The following is a 16,111-nucleotide window of genomic DNA, read 5'->3' as shown; positions in this document are numbered from 1 at the left end:
GCGGTTCACCTGATGGCACCAGCTGCATCTGCGGATCCGATTCTTTCACCCAAGGACGGAGGGGGGGGGGCAGGGTGGAATTAGGGGCCTTTAAGACACCAGCCAACAACTAAAGTAGCTATTTGGGGTTAGGAAAATTGGATTAGGGGGACGCCTGGGGGCTCAGCCAGCGGTTGAGCGTCTGCCTCGGGCCCAGGGCGTGACCCCTGGGGCCCGGGATCGAGTCCCGCGTCAGGTCCCCGCAGGAGCCCGCTTCCCCCTGCCTGTGTCCGTGTCCCCGCCCCAGCCCGCAGGTGCTCCGAACGCCTCCCGCCTTGGGGAGCGGGGCGCATGCGCGGCCGGCAGGTGGGGAGGAGGGGCGGGGGGGGGCGGGAGGCGGCGCCCAGGGGAGCCCGGGGAGGGCGCAGGGCGCGGGCTGCGGGGCCAGGAGCCGCGTGCGGGGCGGGAGAAGCCGCAAGGTCACGGCCGGGCTTGGGGGCCTTGGCGCAGCGGCCCCACCGGCAGGAGCGCCGAAGCCCCGAGTGCCCGCGACCCCGGGGCAGGGCCGCACCTTCGGGGAACCGGGCGGGGCCGTGACACAGGACGGGGCCGGGGTGGGGGGCGCCCTCCGTCGGGGGCTGGGGCCTGCGCCTGCTTCCAGCACTGGGCTGGGCGGGGTGCGGGGGTGCGGGGTGCGGGGGCTGCGGGGTGCAGGGGTGCGGGGGTGCGGGGTGTGCGGGGGGGTGCAGGGTGTGCAGGGAGCGGGGTGCGGGGTGTGCAGGGTGCGGGGTGTGCGGGTAGCGGGGTGCGGGAGGTGGCGGGGGCGGGCGGTGCGGGGTGCGGGGTGTGCAGGGTGCGGGGTGTGCGGGTGGTGCGGGGGGCGGGGTGTGCGAGGTGCGGGGGGGGCAAGTGTGCGGGGTGGGCCGAGCTGCAGCCGCAGCCGGGGCCGGTTAGCGAGCGCGAGGCCAGGGCAGGACCGAGTGTCCTGAGCCCCCCGGGACTTCCTCCTCCCCCCCCCCCCCCCCCCGCCTGCTGCGCCCCTCCCGGGTGGTCACTAGCAGGCCCCGAGTCTTCAGCAGTTTGTAGATATTTATTAGAGAGAGAGAGAGAGCGCAAGCAGGGGGAGGGGGACGCTGGCCGCCCCCCCCCGCGGAGCCCGAGCCCCCCCCCCCCCCCCCCCCCGCGGAGCCTGAGGTCGGTGCCGGGCCTGGGCCTCCCCGGGGGCTCCCACCACCCTGCCGGGGCTCCGGGGCGGGGCTTCGGAGCGGGGCGTCCTGCGCAGGAGGGGAGGGGGCGGCGGGCGCGGGGCCGGGCCGGGGCTGAGCATCCTGGCCGGGCCCCTGGAGCCCCCAGCCCGCCAGGCACCGCCCCAGGCAGAGAACCGGCCGCGCCCTCGGGGTCCCGCCGCGCCCATCTGTCAACTCCTTTGTGCGGCTCCCTGAGCTGTCCCGTAGAGGACTAGACCGTCAGGAACGTGTTGGACAAAAGGCGCAGGGCCCTCAACGTTACAGCTCACCTGAAGGCACAAACCCGGTGAGGTGCTCTGTGCCCCCCACGCCGCCGGCTGCTCTCCGCAGGTTGGCAGTGGACAGTGCAGCAGGAGAGCCTCTGGGGGGGGCAGGCTGGACCCACGGACCCCCCACGGCCCCCCCCACGAGCCCCCCCTCCCCAGGCCCCCCAGCAAGGCAGTTTCAACACTCCCCGTGCTCCACTCTCAGATTCAAGAGCTCAAGTGCTCTAAGGTTAGACCCCCTGGAGGTCTAACCCCCTGGAGGTCTAACCTTAGAGGCAGAGGCCTGCCCAGGACTGGGTGGCTGCTACTGGGTCTCTGCGGTCAGAAAAGTGAAGAGAAGCCCAGCTGCCTGTCCTAGGGCTGCGACAGGACACCCTGTCGGCCAGCCACCCCCTGCCAGGGTTCCTGGGTTCCCAGCCTGCATCCCCCGGGGGAGCTGAGGCCGCTGGCACATGAGCCTTCTCCCCACCCAGCCTCCTTTGGGGCATTTCCACGCGGTCTCCCTCTTATCCAGAACCAGACTTGGAGTGATGCTGGATGGAAAGGACGAGGCCTTGGCTCAGCCACCTCCCTGGCACCCAGGCTCCACGTGGTTTCTTCCTTCCCCGGCACCAGCTCGGTCCTGCGTTCTCACATGTAAGCTCTACAGAGGCCAAGGCCCGGCTCTGCAGCTAGGAGCCCACCGGCTGCCAGCTCAAGGCTGTCCCAATGCTCCACAAGAGCCACCATCCGCGCCGTGTAGCGACGATTAGCCTGGGAACCGAATGCTCACAGAGCTCGACCCAAAGGGACCATTCCGAGAGAGTGAGCCACAGTCAACGGAAATAAAGAGAAGAATCCACACAGATACTAAACAGACGTAACACAAACCACTAAAAGCAAGACAGGAACTTTAATCTTTTCTCAGAAAACGCTCCTGAGATGCACTCGACGGCCTTCTGGAGGCCGAGGAGGATGGGCTGGCAGGCCTGTCTCCTGGACCATTAGGCCGTAAATAACCAACTCGAAGCCTCAGGGCTCCTCCCCAGGTAGCCTGTAGAAGCCAACAGGCTGAAGCTGGCCGTTGTGTAGTAATATCCCCGAGTGAGGCCCTCTGATGTGTCTGAAGAGATGGGGGCATCAACAGAGACATCTGCCTTCAGGGGGACACACTATTCAAAGTCCCTTTCGGAGTGATCAGGGAAAATTCTGACCCTTCTTGTTTATCTAGGGCAACACATTTATTTTTTTATTTTTTAAAGATTTTATTATTCATAAGAGACAGGAGAGAGAGAAAGAGGCAGAGACCCAGGCAGAGGGAGAAGCAGGCTCCATGCAGGGAGCCCGACGGGGGACTCGATCCTGGGACCCCAGGATCACGCCCTGGGTGGAAGGCAGGCGCCTGCTCAACCGCTGAGCCCCCCAGGGATCCCCAGGACAACACGTCTAAAGGCATGTTCATTCCCCTCCCAAATCCATCCTTGAGTGTGGCAAGGCAGGGCTGGGCAGGAGTGTCAGCCTTTACAGTTATTTCTTGAGGTGCCCCGAGGTGACTTTACAGACAGAAACACACGATGGGATGATGTAGAACCATCTTAAAGTGAAATCGAATCAACGGTTACTCAACCAGATACGCACCAGATGGTGCTACAGTGTACTACTGAGCCTGAAACAGAGGGGTTTTCAGCCTTTTATCATTTCTGCAGGATAAGCTAAATAATTAGATGACCCATGAGCCTTTCTTCCTTATTTTAAATACACCCATTCACACACACATCACTACACATTGTATTTCCTATCTCAAAATATTTGCCTGCAAGTGTTGGCTTCCTTAGTCAAAAACGGTTGCCTAAATATACCCCCCCCACCCCCCGCCCCATGACGTTGTCCAAAGAATCCCATTATCGCCTTTAGGCAGGAACTCAGATAAAAGCCGTATATCTGAATATCTGATGTACTTTATTTGTTCACATTTGTCCTACTTGAGGTTAACACTACTTCATTGGACAGTTTAAAAATCATTCTGTAAACAAAAGTAAAAAACAGCAGCAAGAGCTAAAATAAAAAACACAATGCGTCATAAAGGAATGTGTCGAAAGGAACACCGAACAAGCGACAGAAATGGGACCATGACGGTGATTCAACAAGAAGGAGAAGACCCTTCAACGTCTGTAAAAGGCAAAACTGTAAAAGTAACAAAATAATAATGATTAAAAAAAGCAAGAATCCAAAGTGCAGGTGCGCTAGTCTTCTTTTCCACATCCCTTCAGGAAATAGATAGAGCATATTATTCTTTTAATAAAGTGACAAGTTCTGCTTTAAAACATTCAGGTACGTAATCTTGCAGATATTTTTTACAGTTTACATGATCTCTACTTTACATTGATTTAACTGGAAAGATGATCATATGCAATACATGGTATAACTTTTCTTGAATCTATGTAGAGTATAGAAATGGTAAAGTTTATTGTTTTAGTTTTTGCTTTATTGGCAATGAGTAACAAGAAGCTGAAGATCCAGGATCAGAAGCGTCAGTACGTTTACTCTTTCAAAAAAAAAAAAAAATTCCCCGAGCCTTCCGTCATCTTTGTTATCATTTTCAGATTCTTTGTAACAAGAGACTGTTCCTTTTTTCATTTTCCCTGAATTCTGGTCAGCTGACTTAAATAACCAGAAGAGCTTCTTAATGCAAAATCAGCCTGGTATTGGTCTGAATTGATCAAATAGAAGTGTTGTTGTGGCATCATGTAAAAATCACTTACGCTTCCACAGTTGTTTAGAAACTCAAGTGTTTTCTCCTTGAAAGGAAACATCTGTTGAAATGATTTTTGAATAGAGGACTTTTATGAAATATATTTCAAATCTTAAAAAATATTTCTGAATGCTCCCTAAAATGGCATACGAGTTCCCTCGCCTGACAATGCTTTTTCCTTTTGGGAACATTCATGGCATTTCATTTTCCTTGTGGGTCTAGTTTCATTTAGAAAGCCCAAATACACAAAGGGCTGTCGCCTTATTGAGCGTTAAACAGCACTATTTTTAAAACCATGTATACAGCTCAACAGCAAGATTAAGGAGTTAAAATACACACATATCACGGACAGATTTTTTTTTTTTTTTTTGGAATTCATTGAATAAATTGTATTCTGGTAAATCCCGCCCCCCCAAGACAGCTGTACCTACGTCGAGGTGTTGAGATGTGTCTCCGACAGTTTTCATTGTATCGTATTATGAAAACACTAGGCATCGAGCCGGGTGCTAATAAATATTTAATTTACAAGGAAGAAAGAAACCCCCACACGGAATGTTAAAAAAAAGACCCAACCAACCAAGCCGCCAGCCCCAGCCCTCCTGCCCCGGCCCGAAGGCGCGGCTCAGCCCGACAGGGCCGAGATCTCGTAGTCGCTGGCCGAGGCGAGCGGCTTGCCCATCAGCCGGATGTTCTTGGCGCTGGTGATCCGGGCCATCATGCACACGGGCTTGTCAAAGTACCTCACCAGGGCCGGCTCCGTGAGCAGGGAGGCCAGGAACTGCTCGAAGGTGATGGCCCAGTCCCGGTCCAGGCTGGCGCTCCGGGGCAGCGCCGCCGAGCCCTGGCCGCTGCGCACCAGCACCGTGTCCTCGCCGATGTCCTCGCAGTGCAGCTTGTCCTCCTCGTGGGAGCCGGCGCTCAGCACCGAGTACGAGGACATGGAGCTGTCGTCCTTGGTGTCGTCGTCGGAGATCAGCATGGAGGAGCAGGCCCCGTTGTCCCGGGGGGACGAGTCCTCCAGCTTAATGTCCTCCATCTGCCCGCCCAGCGAGTGCTCCTCGGCCTCGACTGGCAGGCTGGCGGGCGCGGGCTCCGCGGGCTCCACGGCAAAGGGCTGGCCGGGCCCCTTCTTGGGGAAGAGCACGCCCGGGATGCCCGGGGGGCAGGTGGCCCCGCCGCCGCCCCCGCCCTCCTTCGCAGGCTGGGCCACAAAGAGCTTGCCCACCTCCCCGATCTCCAGCAGGAGGCTGGTCACCGCGGCCGTGGCGTGGTACAGCTCCTGCTCGTTGGGGTCTTCGCTGAACAGGTTGTACATCGTCTTACACAGCTCGATGAACTGGCCCTGCAGGGGGACGTGGGCAAACACCAAGGATGGGACCTCAGGGGACGCGCGGAGGCCGCGGACTGCAAAGCCACCGACTATTACGGCTCCCCAAAGACTCCCGAAAAGTCCTATATGTCGGATGAACTCACGTGTTGTTAAAGCCTCTTAACTCATGTCTATTCTTGTTTTTTTTTTTTTTTTCTTTTTGGAAACTTTTCCAACATCCATAAAAGTAGAAAGAATGAAATAATGAATCTTCATGTACCTGTCACAGAGTCTGGAATGACTGTCAGACACTTGTTCCACTTTTTTTTTTTTTTTAAGATTTTACTTATTTATTCATGAGAGACAGAGAGAGAGAGAGAGAGAGAGAGAGAGACAGGCAGAGGGAGAAGCAGGCTCCATGCAGGGAGCCCGGTGTGGGACTTGATCCCGGGACCCTGGGGTCACGCCCTGGCCAAAGGCAGGCGTTCAACCACTGAACTGCCCAAGCATCCCTCCACTAACTCCTTTAGCCTTTGTTTAGGTTTTTTGGTTTTTTTTTTTTTAAAGATTTTATTTATTCAGGAAACACACATAGAGAGAGAGGCAGAGACCCGGGCAGAGGGAGAAGCAGGCTCCCTACAGGGAGCCTGATGCGGGACTTGATCCCAGGACCCTGGGGTCGCTCCCTGAGCCGAAGGCAGGCGCTCAACCACTGAGCCCCCTCGGGATCCTTTGTTCAGGTATTTTAAGTAAATCCCAGACCTCGTCTCATTTCACGTCTACACACTTCGGTATTCAGCCCAAGGTGAGCTCAAATGCCCTGTCCTGTGTCACATCTGCTGGTGTCCCTGGACAGAAGTAAGGCCTTCCGCTCCCCACCCACGTGATGTGTCGTCTCTCCTGTTGGGAGACTCAGCATTGTCATCCTGTGTTGTAATTATTTATATTGTTTTATCTGCCTCGTTACATTTCAGCTTTATTTTAAGGAGAATGTGCTAGGTATCTTTATAGCCGGACACAGTGATTCGAAAACAGCACGAGCTTGTCTTCTGAGTATCTGAGGGTATTTTTAATGACTGAAATGAGAATGCATCGTCTCTCAAAACTGAATATTTTGTGCTTCACATTTTCTCTGAGGGGGTCAGACTTCTCATGACTGAGCACATTTTTGATGCACAGGAACGTGCAAACAGGTCCCAGTTAGATATCTCAAGTTACCACGATCTTTGAGGGGTACTTATTCTACATCTTTCTATGACTGAAAAACAGAACTTCAAGGTTTGAAATGAATAGACCGAAATGTTAAACACTCACCTGATTCAATTTCGGCAAATCCTTTGCATTCTTTGATTTGGATTTATTTTCTGGAGTCCAGAGTCTCAGATAATTACGATTTTCTTGAGAATTTGCCCTCTTCCCTAAAACCCAAGTGTCAAGAAATTAAGCATTCGGGTGTCAAGAAACCAGTGTTCCACCTGCAGTAAGGCAAACATGCAGAGGAGGACGTCTTTACCTCTGTCTGGCTGCAGACTCACTGTAACGAAGCCGTCATCCGCACCGTGTTTCCGTCTGCTATCCAACCCAACCACTGCCAAGAAATATTCAGAAGAAAAAAAAAAGTAATGTTATATAATAAACTCACAGATTTAGCATTTGTAGTAGAAAACAGAAAAGCCTCTAGGTCGGGCTGCCTGAGTCAGTAAAACAAACAAAATAAAGCAAATACCAAAACCCAGCACACGCCGTGAAGTTTGAATTGGAGATAAATAAAAAAAATCACGTTTTAGCATAAGTGAGTCCTAAATATCACACGGAATGTACTTGGGCTAAACAAATGATTTTTCATTTATCTCAAATTCAGATTTTACTAGGTCTTCCATATGTCATCAGACAACCCTATTTCTCGGTCATGGTTTCTCCCCAGAATTACTTTTCACAACTGGGGTTGAGTGCAGAATTAGGCATGAAAGGAACGACGTCACGTGGTCTTCGGTGCTTAAAACATGGTAGTGTTGGCCCGATGATGTGGCCCTCCCTACCCTCTCTGTGACATTATCATCTTAGCTCTGCATACCTGAGACTGGTTTGCCCTCAAGCCCTGCGAAAGATCAAGAACTTAAAAAAAAAAAAGAAATTGAAATCTATGTTGATAAAAGGAAACAAAAAAAAAATCCTACAAAATTCCTTCACATTCATAATTCGGCATTTCAAAAATAGGACTGTCAAGGAAACTACTTTTTTTTTTTTTTTAAAGGAAACCACTTCTGTTTTCCTTTTTCTTAAAACAGGACATCGCAGGGCATAGGACGACTTCAAGAGGGAGAGGTCTACAGCCCCCGCTCCCCGTTCCCATTCAGTTTGTCCGCTGTCAAAATGCATTCCAGAACTTCTTCCCTCATCCAGAAGGTGGCTGGTTTGCCAGATATGTGACCTTCACTGAATTTAGCATCGGGTGAATCTCAGCAGCGTTTAAGACACAGCGTGACCGGTGTACTCTATGTTACCGAGAAGCTCTTGTCCTCCTAATATCGAAAACGATTTAGGAGACAGACATTAAAAAAACATTTAATACATGGTAAGTTTGTGCAATAGATATTATACAGCCATTTAAAAAACCATGTTTTCAGAGAATGTTTAATGGCAGGGTGACGTGCTCACTGGATTTTAAGTGAGAAAAGTAGGATGCAAAATTGTATATGCAGTTTGATCCCAGTCTTACGACATATACCTGCATATTATTGTAAGTACATGTTATACAAATTAAAAGGACAGAAAAATATTTCGAGATAACGTTATCTTTGTATTACAAAATTTAAAGATACCTTTAGCTTATTTTACATATTACCTCCATATTTTTAAGATTTCAACACAGAGCAGTTGTGATTTTGGAGTTAGAAAAAACATTTTTAAAAGAGCAACTTTTAGTGATTATTACATGCCATTGGTACGTGAACGCTGCTAAAGCATTCTGAAACAGGTGGATCCTTTTCTGAAATGTTTCGGGGGAAAGGGCCAGGGAGTAGATATCTTAGGTTTTGCAGGCCGGGCTGCCTCTCCGCGCTTGACTCTAGCACCGTAGCCCGGAAGCAGCCAGAGGCTCTGCATAGATGAACAGCTTGGCTGTGTTGCAATAAAACTTATTTATAGGCCCTTGAGTTAAAATTTCATCCAATTTTCCCATGTCTTGAGATATTATTCTACTTCTGATTTCTAAAAAAAAATGTTTAAGAAGGTAAAAAGCCCTCTGTGCTCACGGGCTGTACAGACAGACCACGGGCCACCTTAGGTCCACGGGCCGAAGTCTGCTGACACCTGCTGCAGAGCAAGACAGACACAGGAGGACTCTGGCCTCAATGTCCTGATTCTGGATAGCAGCGTGATGACAGGACGACGTGCTTAAGGAGTCTGACTACGGCCGGGAGACGGGAGCCAAACACGCAGCTCCACAGGCCATGATTTCTCTGAGCCCCGGGGACACGGTGTCCACGGTTCCCCCAGTGGGAAGTACCGGCCCCCATGGTCGGCTGCCGGGCTTCACCAGTGTGAGCAGAAAGTCACACATGAGGGAACCAGATCGGTACACGTGTCGCCTCACTAGCCCTGGGGGCAACTCCTTCCAGTGGCAGAGGCCCCCCGGGAGGAGACCCACTCACCGTGCGTGCATTCCGGGGTGATGTCTTCAAAAAAGTACTGAGTCGCTTCAAACGCAGAATCTGGCTCATCTTGATCAGAGGATGGCTCTGGAGAGGGACAGAGAGGGACGTCTTACATCGGCAGAGCAGGACTCAGCGGAGGTGACACGGGGGGCGGGGAGACAATGAAGGTAAGAAGGTGGAGCAGAGGGGCCTCCGGGGGCTCAGGGCGTGACCCCGAGGTCCCGGGATCGAGTCCCGCATGGGGCTCCCCGCAGGGAGCCTGCTTCTCCTTCTGCCTGTGTCCCTGCCTCTCTCTCTTTCTCTGTCTCTCTCATGAATAAATAAATAAAATCTTAAAAGAGAAAAAAAAGAAGGCGGCATGGGGCACATCACCAGGGGCCCTGAACGCCTGCTGCCTCCAAAGCCTTTGGGAGCTGGGGGGCTCACTCAATCTTCCTTTTTAACAACCTCACGCCAAAGTGTTCCTTTACATCTTCCTTTTTATGAGATTTTCCTAAATTTTACTGTGAAATGCTGCTTTCACAAACCAAATTCTAGGAAACCGTATGCAATTAAAGATAATCCTCGAGTGTACAATCTACCCTGCGTCTGTCCTTAATGCCAATCTCTCATTTTTTAAAAAGTTTCTGCTAGATATATCCCGGCTTATAGGGCAACCTTTGTAAACCTGAGCTCCATCTTTCCCACTTGTTTCTGTCAGTGTGAAAACGGCTCCTTCTAGGGGAGGCTGGGCCGCTCGGTCCTGGGATCGAGCCCCACGTCGGACAACCTGCTCAGCGGGGAGCCTGCTTCTGCTTCTTCCTCTCCCTCTGCATTTCCCCTCCCCATTTGTGCTCTCTCTCTATAAAATTAAATCTTTTTTTAAAAAGATTTTATTTGTCCATTCATGAGAGGCATAGAGAGAGGCAGAGACCCAGGCAGAGGGAGAAGCAGCTCCCTGCAGGGAGCCTGACGTGGGACTCGATCCCGGGACCCCAGGGGTCACGCCCTGAGCCCAAGGGAGATATTCAACCACTGAGACCCCCCAGGTGTCCCTAAATGGATGAAATATTAACCAAAACACATCTCCTAAACTCAGAATCTCAGGGTCCTCTCTTCTCTTTCACGCTCTCATATCCTATGAGTTACCAAATCCTATTTGTTCTCCTTCTCGCAGAAGGTCTGCTCTCTTCTATTACAACTCCTACCTCGGACAAGTGAACCATCAAGCACATACTGAGCCAGGAAGCTACGTAGGTAATTACTTATTCAGTTCTTCCTTAGTGACCAGTGAATGATTTTGTAAATCAAAAAAAAAAAAAAAAAAAAAAAAAAGGAGAGAGCGAGGTCAAACCAGGTCGCGGCTACAGACACATGGGCTCCTCCGTGTAGCTCACTTACCGGGCAGGACGTGCATTTTGTACAGGAGTTTGAGTTTCTCTGTGAGGTCCCCATGGCACGCAGCACCTAGAATCACATAAGCACCAATGTGGGATGTCCTGTGTGTGGTACTAACCCTCCAGGCTGAGCACTCCCCTGGGAGGTCTTCTTTTTGCAAATTGAAATCAAGACATCGGGGGACACAAGGTCACCCAGGCCAGGACGTATCTGGGCTAAGAGCTCTGGAACCAAATCCCCGTTTCCTTACTATCTGCCCTTCAGAGACTTAACCTCTCTGTACCTCGGTTTCCTCTATATGAGGCCAGATAATATCAGGATCAGAGGACTGTGAGAACTAAATGTGCTAACAGTGCCCGGCACATAATAAATACATTAATAAGAAAAACCATATGACTGAGTCTCAACACTCTAACAGAATTCAGAAATAATCCTAAAATAGGTTTGCAATCGCTTCCAATTACTCATTGTAATTGGAACAAACAACCCTTTTGGTTGTTTTTTGGGGTCTCTTAAATGTCTCTCCAGTTTAATTCATCCTAATATATCTGACACTGTATCACCGTCACTTCAATCCAAAGAACTCTGTTATTTTTCCCTTTGAAGCCCGTGTTTATTTTAGGAATCAGAAAATCCTCTGTAAATATCTAGCCTCGGAGCACCTGGTTGAAGATTAATCAGCTTTGGGAAAAGAGGAATCATAGAATCTGGGTTGGCAGGAACATCGGCGGGTGTCTTGTCCAACGTCCCGCTAAATGTAGGCATTTCCCCTCATCCATGAAAATCAGGAGTCTAGCACCTGCTTGAATACTCTCAGAGACAGGGAGCTCATCACCACCAGAGGCATTCATTCCACCCATGTGTTCTTTAAACACTGAGAGTTCTTCTGCAATTTTTTAGTCTTAGGATCCTTAACCTGCAATCTCAACTTCAGAACGCCCCGGAAGCCCCGAAAATGTAAAATGTTGTCTCTGTGTGCGTATGTCATTTCGTGGGGAAGAACATGTTCATAGTCCTTAATAAACCCCAGAGAGTCCACGACTCAAAAAAAAGATCTAGAAACGCTCTTCTTCCCCTTGTTCTACTCTTAAAAGCCAAACAGAATAGATCTGTTGCCTCAATGCAAAAACTCCTCAGATTTTGGGGACAACGCACCTGTCCCCCCCCCCCCACCCACCCAGGCTTATCTTTTCAAGGCAAGTTTATACACGCCTCTACGTTTACTCACATCTACCTTAGGTGTCAGCCGTCACTATCTCTCTGGAGAGTTCCAGGAGCCTCTTGTCTACTTCAGGTAACAGTGGAGTTATTCTCGATCCTTCTACCAGGACAGCCTTGAGTCTGCGTTCGATTGTTTATACTCTCTCGCTCTGGAATCTCATTCTGACCACATGGTTAACTAAACCCCCAGATGTTTGCACACCAACTAATATTCATCACAAAAATAATGACATTTATTAAGGACTTGCTCTGTGCGAAGTCCCATGCCAACTACTTAACATGTGTCGTTCGCTTTTCTCTCACAATAATTCCGTGAGATGGACGTAAATATTATCCTAATTTTACAGCTGAGGAAAGTTGAGCTTCTTGGTGGTAAGGACCGTGTTCCAGGTCATAGGCTCCTAAGTGGGAAGCCCAGGATTTGGATTCAGAGGTGTCTAACCCTAGATCCCATGCCTGAACCCACTAGACCATATGCAAAAACCCTAGGTTTTGGTTTTTTTTTTTTAAGATTTTTTATTTTTAAGTAATCTCTACACTCAACCTGGGGCTCAAACTTACAACCTTGAGATCAAGAGTTGCACGCTCCAGCAGACTGAGCCAGCCAGGTGTCCCTGCTTGTTTTTATAATAATTTCCTAAAACTTAGGATTTCTGGTTTATCCTTACCAATTCGTTTTTGCCGATCATTTCCTCCGGTCCTATCTTTTTAATCTCATTTTTGTCATCCAATGTGTTGGCTCTTTCCCAGCTTCGCGTAGCCCACACATCTGGTAGTAGGCCTTCCCCTTTTTTCTATGATTTCAGTTTACTGACTGAGGCCAGCAGAGGGGGATGAAGTGTCATCCTAGTAACAATCGGAACTAACCCTTTATTAAGTCAGGCACCGGTCCAGGAACTCTACGTGAAATATTTCATTTGATCCTGACGGTAACTCATTTGCAAAAGAAGAAATGATCCAAGGTAAACTATTAAGCCCCAAAGTACTAGAGACCTCTTCACTGAAACTGACTCCCTAACAGGCCCGTTTTGGGGGCCAGGGTTCAGTCAGTCACCCAATCACCAACCATACCCCCACCTTTTCCATGTATAACGAGTTCTGCCCAACGACCACCTGAATCGCGACACCGATGACATCTTTAGCGACTGCGTTTTGGCAACATGACTGGGAAAGGAGACACAGCTCACCCGGGGCCTCTGGTAGTGATCCCTCATTTCTCATTCCGCACAGACCATCTGTTCACGTATTTCCAGATGGGGCTTTGTGGGGATTGCCGTGAAAACTACCGATCCATCTTTTCCAGAATTCATTTTTTACTTTTTTAAAGCCTGGACAGAGTTTCTCTTTTTCGTCTGTCTGTCTGTCTGTCTGTCTCCGTAACTGTCATTGACCCACATGACTGATGACAGCTCTGAGCTTTCTCCCAGGATCCAGGGCGAGGCTTACTTTGCTCAACAACCTGACTGCTTTCAGAGAAGCCTAAATACTCCTTCCCAGTGTTTTTCATGATCCCGGACTGCAAACTTTCCTCTCTTTTCTTGAATATTTTGAAGAGCATTTTCCGTACTGGAATCACTGAACTTCAGTAAATTAAATGTTTATATTTATTTCTATGACTTCCTACATGCAGAACCGGTCTCTTTTTCCTCCTCCTTATTCTCGCCCAAAGATAATTTTTTATTTTTTTAATTATTTTTTTAAATTTTTTTTCCCCAAGATAATTTTTTAAAATCTCCTCTTTACAGCCACCCATCTGACCATAAGTTACCTGGGGGCAGAAAAGATTAAGACAGGATCAAAGGATCTTTAGCCTTGTTTGGATCGTTTCACCTTTTTTTTAAAAGGTGGAAGGTAAAAAAAATAAAATAAATAAAAATAAATAATAAAATAAAAGGTGGAAGGTACTTTATGTGTTACTTGTGTAAATAAAAATGGATAGTTCCTCCTTCCCTAAAAAAATACCCTGCCTGCCATCCTCAGCACAGAGTAGCAAGAACAGGGTGAGCGACGAACCCAGACAGCCCTTGTTCGAATCCTGGGCCCAGCACGCACTAACTGTGCTGCTCAGTCCAATGACAGATAAGTACTGACTCCCTCAAAACTAATGTCCCAGCCAGTTATTTAACGTTTCTGAGCTTTCATCTCTTTAACTGCAAATGGAGATACTAAGAGTCAGCAGGTGGGTAATAAAGCCTGATAGTAACAGCACAAACTGCCCCTGGAGAGCCTGGGTTCAAACACCAACTTTGCAGTTGTGAGCTTTAGGCCAGCGCCTGGAGCGGAGTAAATGCTGTAGGAATGTTAGCTATGGGGCAGCCCGGGTGGCTCCCGGTTTAGCGCCGCCTTCAGCCCAGGGCGTGACCCTGGAGACCTGGGATCGAGTCCCCAGTCAGGCTCCCTGCATGGAGCCTGCTTCTCCCTCTGCCTGTGTCTCTGCCTCTCTCTCTCCTCTCTGTGTTTCTCATGAATAAATAAATAAAATCTTTAAAAAAGAAAAAAAAACAGAAAAAAGTTTTAAAAATAATAAAAAAGAAATGTTAGTTATCATTACATCCCCCTCTAATGGCTTTGTGTGGATTTAGTGATAAAGTATAAATTCTGAAGCTTCTGAACAGCGTCTGCACTTAGAAAAGGGCTAGTTTTCACACATCTTTCTCCTTCCATAAACATATATGTGAGTGCTTTATACAAATACTTTTTTTCCTTCCTAAGAGCACCGCATCTATACCCCTTTGCCTTTTTAAAAAACCATCAGCTTCCTCTGGCTTTTAAGCCTTCTAGTAATTCTTCTTAAAGACTTAGAGCAAAAAAAAAAGAGCACTTTTTGGAATCACGGTTGGCTCTGTGCCTGACCCCTTCATCATTCCTGGGGCATGCTGGTTTTTTTTTTGAGGGGGGGGGTCATGCTGTTTTAAAGTACGCGGCCCAAGGTCACAGACTGGCACAACTGGAACGAACAGTTTTGTGTTGCTTCTCTCATTCTGGCAGCCTGACCTAATATCTGCTATGACCACCACCTCCCATCCGGCAGGCCAAGCTCTACACCCCTTGGCTCTTCTGCTCAATTATAAATGGCACAAGAGTTCAAAAGAACACGGGGCAGTCCTGCTACAGAGGTAACGGTCAGAGAGGCTGGCAGGCAGAGACCAGGGGCTGCTTTTAGGTGGGGGTGGCTTGCTCATGATGGACGGTCCTGCCTCCAAGCCAAATGGAGAGATGGAAACCTCCATTTAGACTGCAGAGCTGTTGTGGGTTCTTCAGCCCATTATGAAATGTTTTTAAAGAATTTTATGAAATATAACATAAATATAGTTTTTGTCAAAGAAAAACAACCCACCCACATATTTTGCCCTTGTAAAGTTATCCTAGTCTGTGGTTTCAGTGTTTAAGCTGGCATTTCACTGTCCTGGAAATTCTCTGAGAAGGCCTTTTAACTAGCGCTGAGAACTAACTAATGTAGAAGGCAAGGCTTTAATCCTTTAGTATACTCAAGAACTAAAAGAAAAAACGTCACCAGCAGTTTGCAAACATTACACTGTGCCCCTCTGCCCTCCAAACCCAATCTTTAGAGGCAGCTGGGGCCCTGAGGGCAGCTCTAAGGAGCCTGAGGAGAGGGGCAGGTATTCCGGCCCCAGGGTCCCCTCCCAAACTCATGCAACGACATCAGGTGCTTACTTAGCCCGGAGACAAACTCTCGGAAGTTTATCAGAGAATCTCCGTTCTCATCTAATAACTGGAATAGGCGGGAGGCCAGCACTTCAGAGTGAGTCCCACAGGCCCAGGGAAAGAGGAGAGCAAACATGCCCTTGAACTGCTCAAAGTCAATGCGATACTGTTCGAGGTAAGGCAGGCTGGGGTCGTGCCGGTCCAGCGCGTTGCTGCTCCCGCCCCAGTAGCAGCTGGTTAGATGCTCCGCCTGAAAAATGAAAGGACAGGAGGTCACTGCGGGTGCAATCTCTTGGCAAATGCCAGGAAGAAAAGGCCGCGACCGACAGTGGGAAAAGGCTTTCGGGCAACCTGTGTGCCTCTCCTGGAGCGGTGTTCTGGTCTCAGGGCTCCTTGTCCCCCCCGAGACCACCCCACTGACTCCACGGCAACCACCTCTGCAGCTCACATCTGGCGTGAAAGGTCCAGTTCGATTACTGGTGGTGGGTGGAGGAAGGGACCCCCCATCCCTGACCGCACCCATGCTTTCCCCCCTCACATACACACTCACAAAGCACTCAAAAAAATAACTCCCATGAAAATAAACAAAAGTTTTTTATTTAAAAAAAAATTAAGTAGAATGCAAATCCAAGGGATGCCTGGGTGGCTCTGTGGTTGAG

The 16,111-nt window shown here is 49.4% G+C and overlaps 1 protein-coding gene across 1 annotated transcript in view; it reads right to left on the bottom strand.

Moving 5' to 3' along the window:
- Positions 1 to 3,411: 3,411 nt before the first annotated feature.
- TBC1D9 (TBC1 domain family member 9) overlaps positions 3,412 to 16,111 on the bottom strand; it is a 113,332-nt gene continuing 100,632 nt past the window's right edge. The window contains exons 16-21 of the mRNA XM_026018484.2: positions 15,462 to 15,702; positions 10,569 to 10,634; positions 9,186 to 9,272; positions 7,046 to 7,120; positions 6,847 to 6,950; positions 3,412 to 5,565 (exon numbers count right to left, since the gene is read on the bottom strand). Of these exons, the coding sequence (XP_025874269.1) occupies positions 4,846 to 5,565; positions 6,847 to 6,950; positions 7,046 to 7,120; positions 9,186 to 9,272; positions 10,569 to 10,634; positions 15,462 to 15,702 (1,293 nt within the window). The 3' untranslated portion in view covers positions 3,412 to 4,845. The remainder of the gene's footprint in view (positions 5,566 to 6,846; positions 6,951 to 7,045; positions 7,121 to 9,185; positions 9,273 to 10,568; positions 10,635 to 15,461; positions 15,703 to 16,111) is intronic.

This window comes from Vulpes vulpes, chromosome 4 (genome assembly GCF_048418805.1).
Source record: "Vulpes vulpes isolate BD-2025 chromosome 4, VulVul3, whole genome shotgun sequence".
Classification (NCBI taxonomy): domain Eukaryota; kingdom Metazoa; phylum Chordata; class Mammalia; order Carnivora; family Canidae; genus Vulpes; species Vulpes vulpes.
Note: the sequence above shows the minus strand (reverse complement) of the source record. Positions and strands in the feature narration are given on the sequence as shown.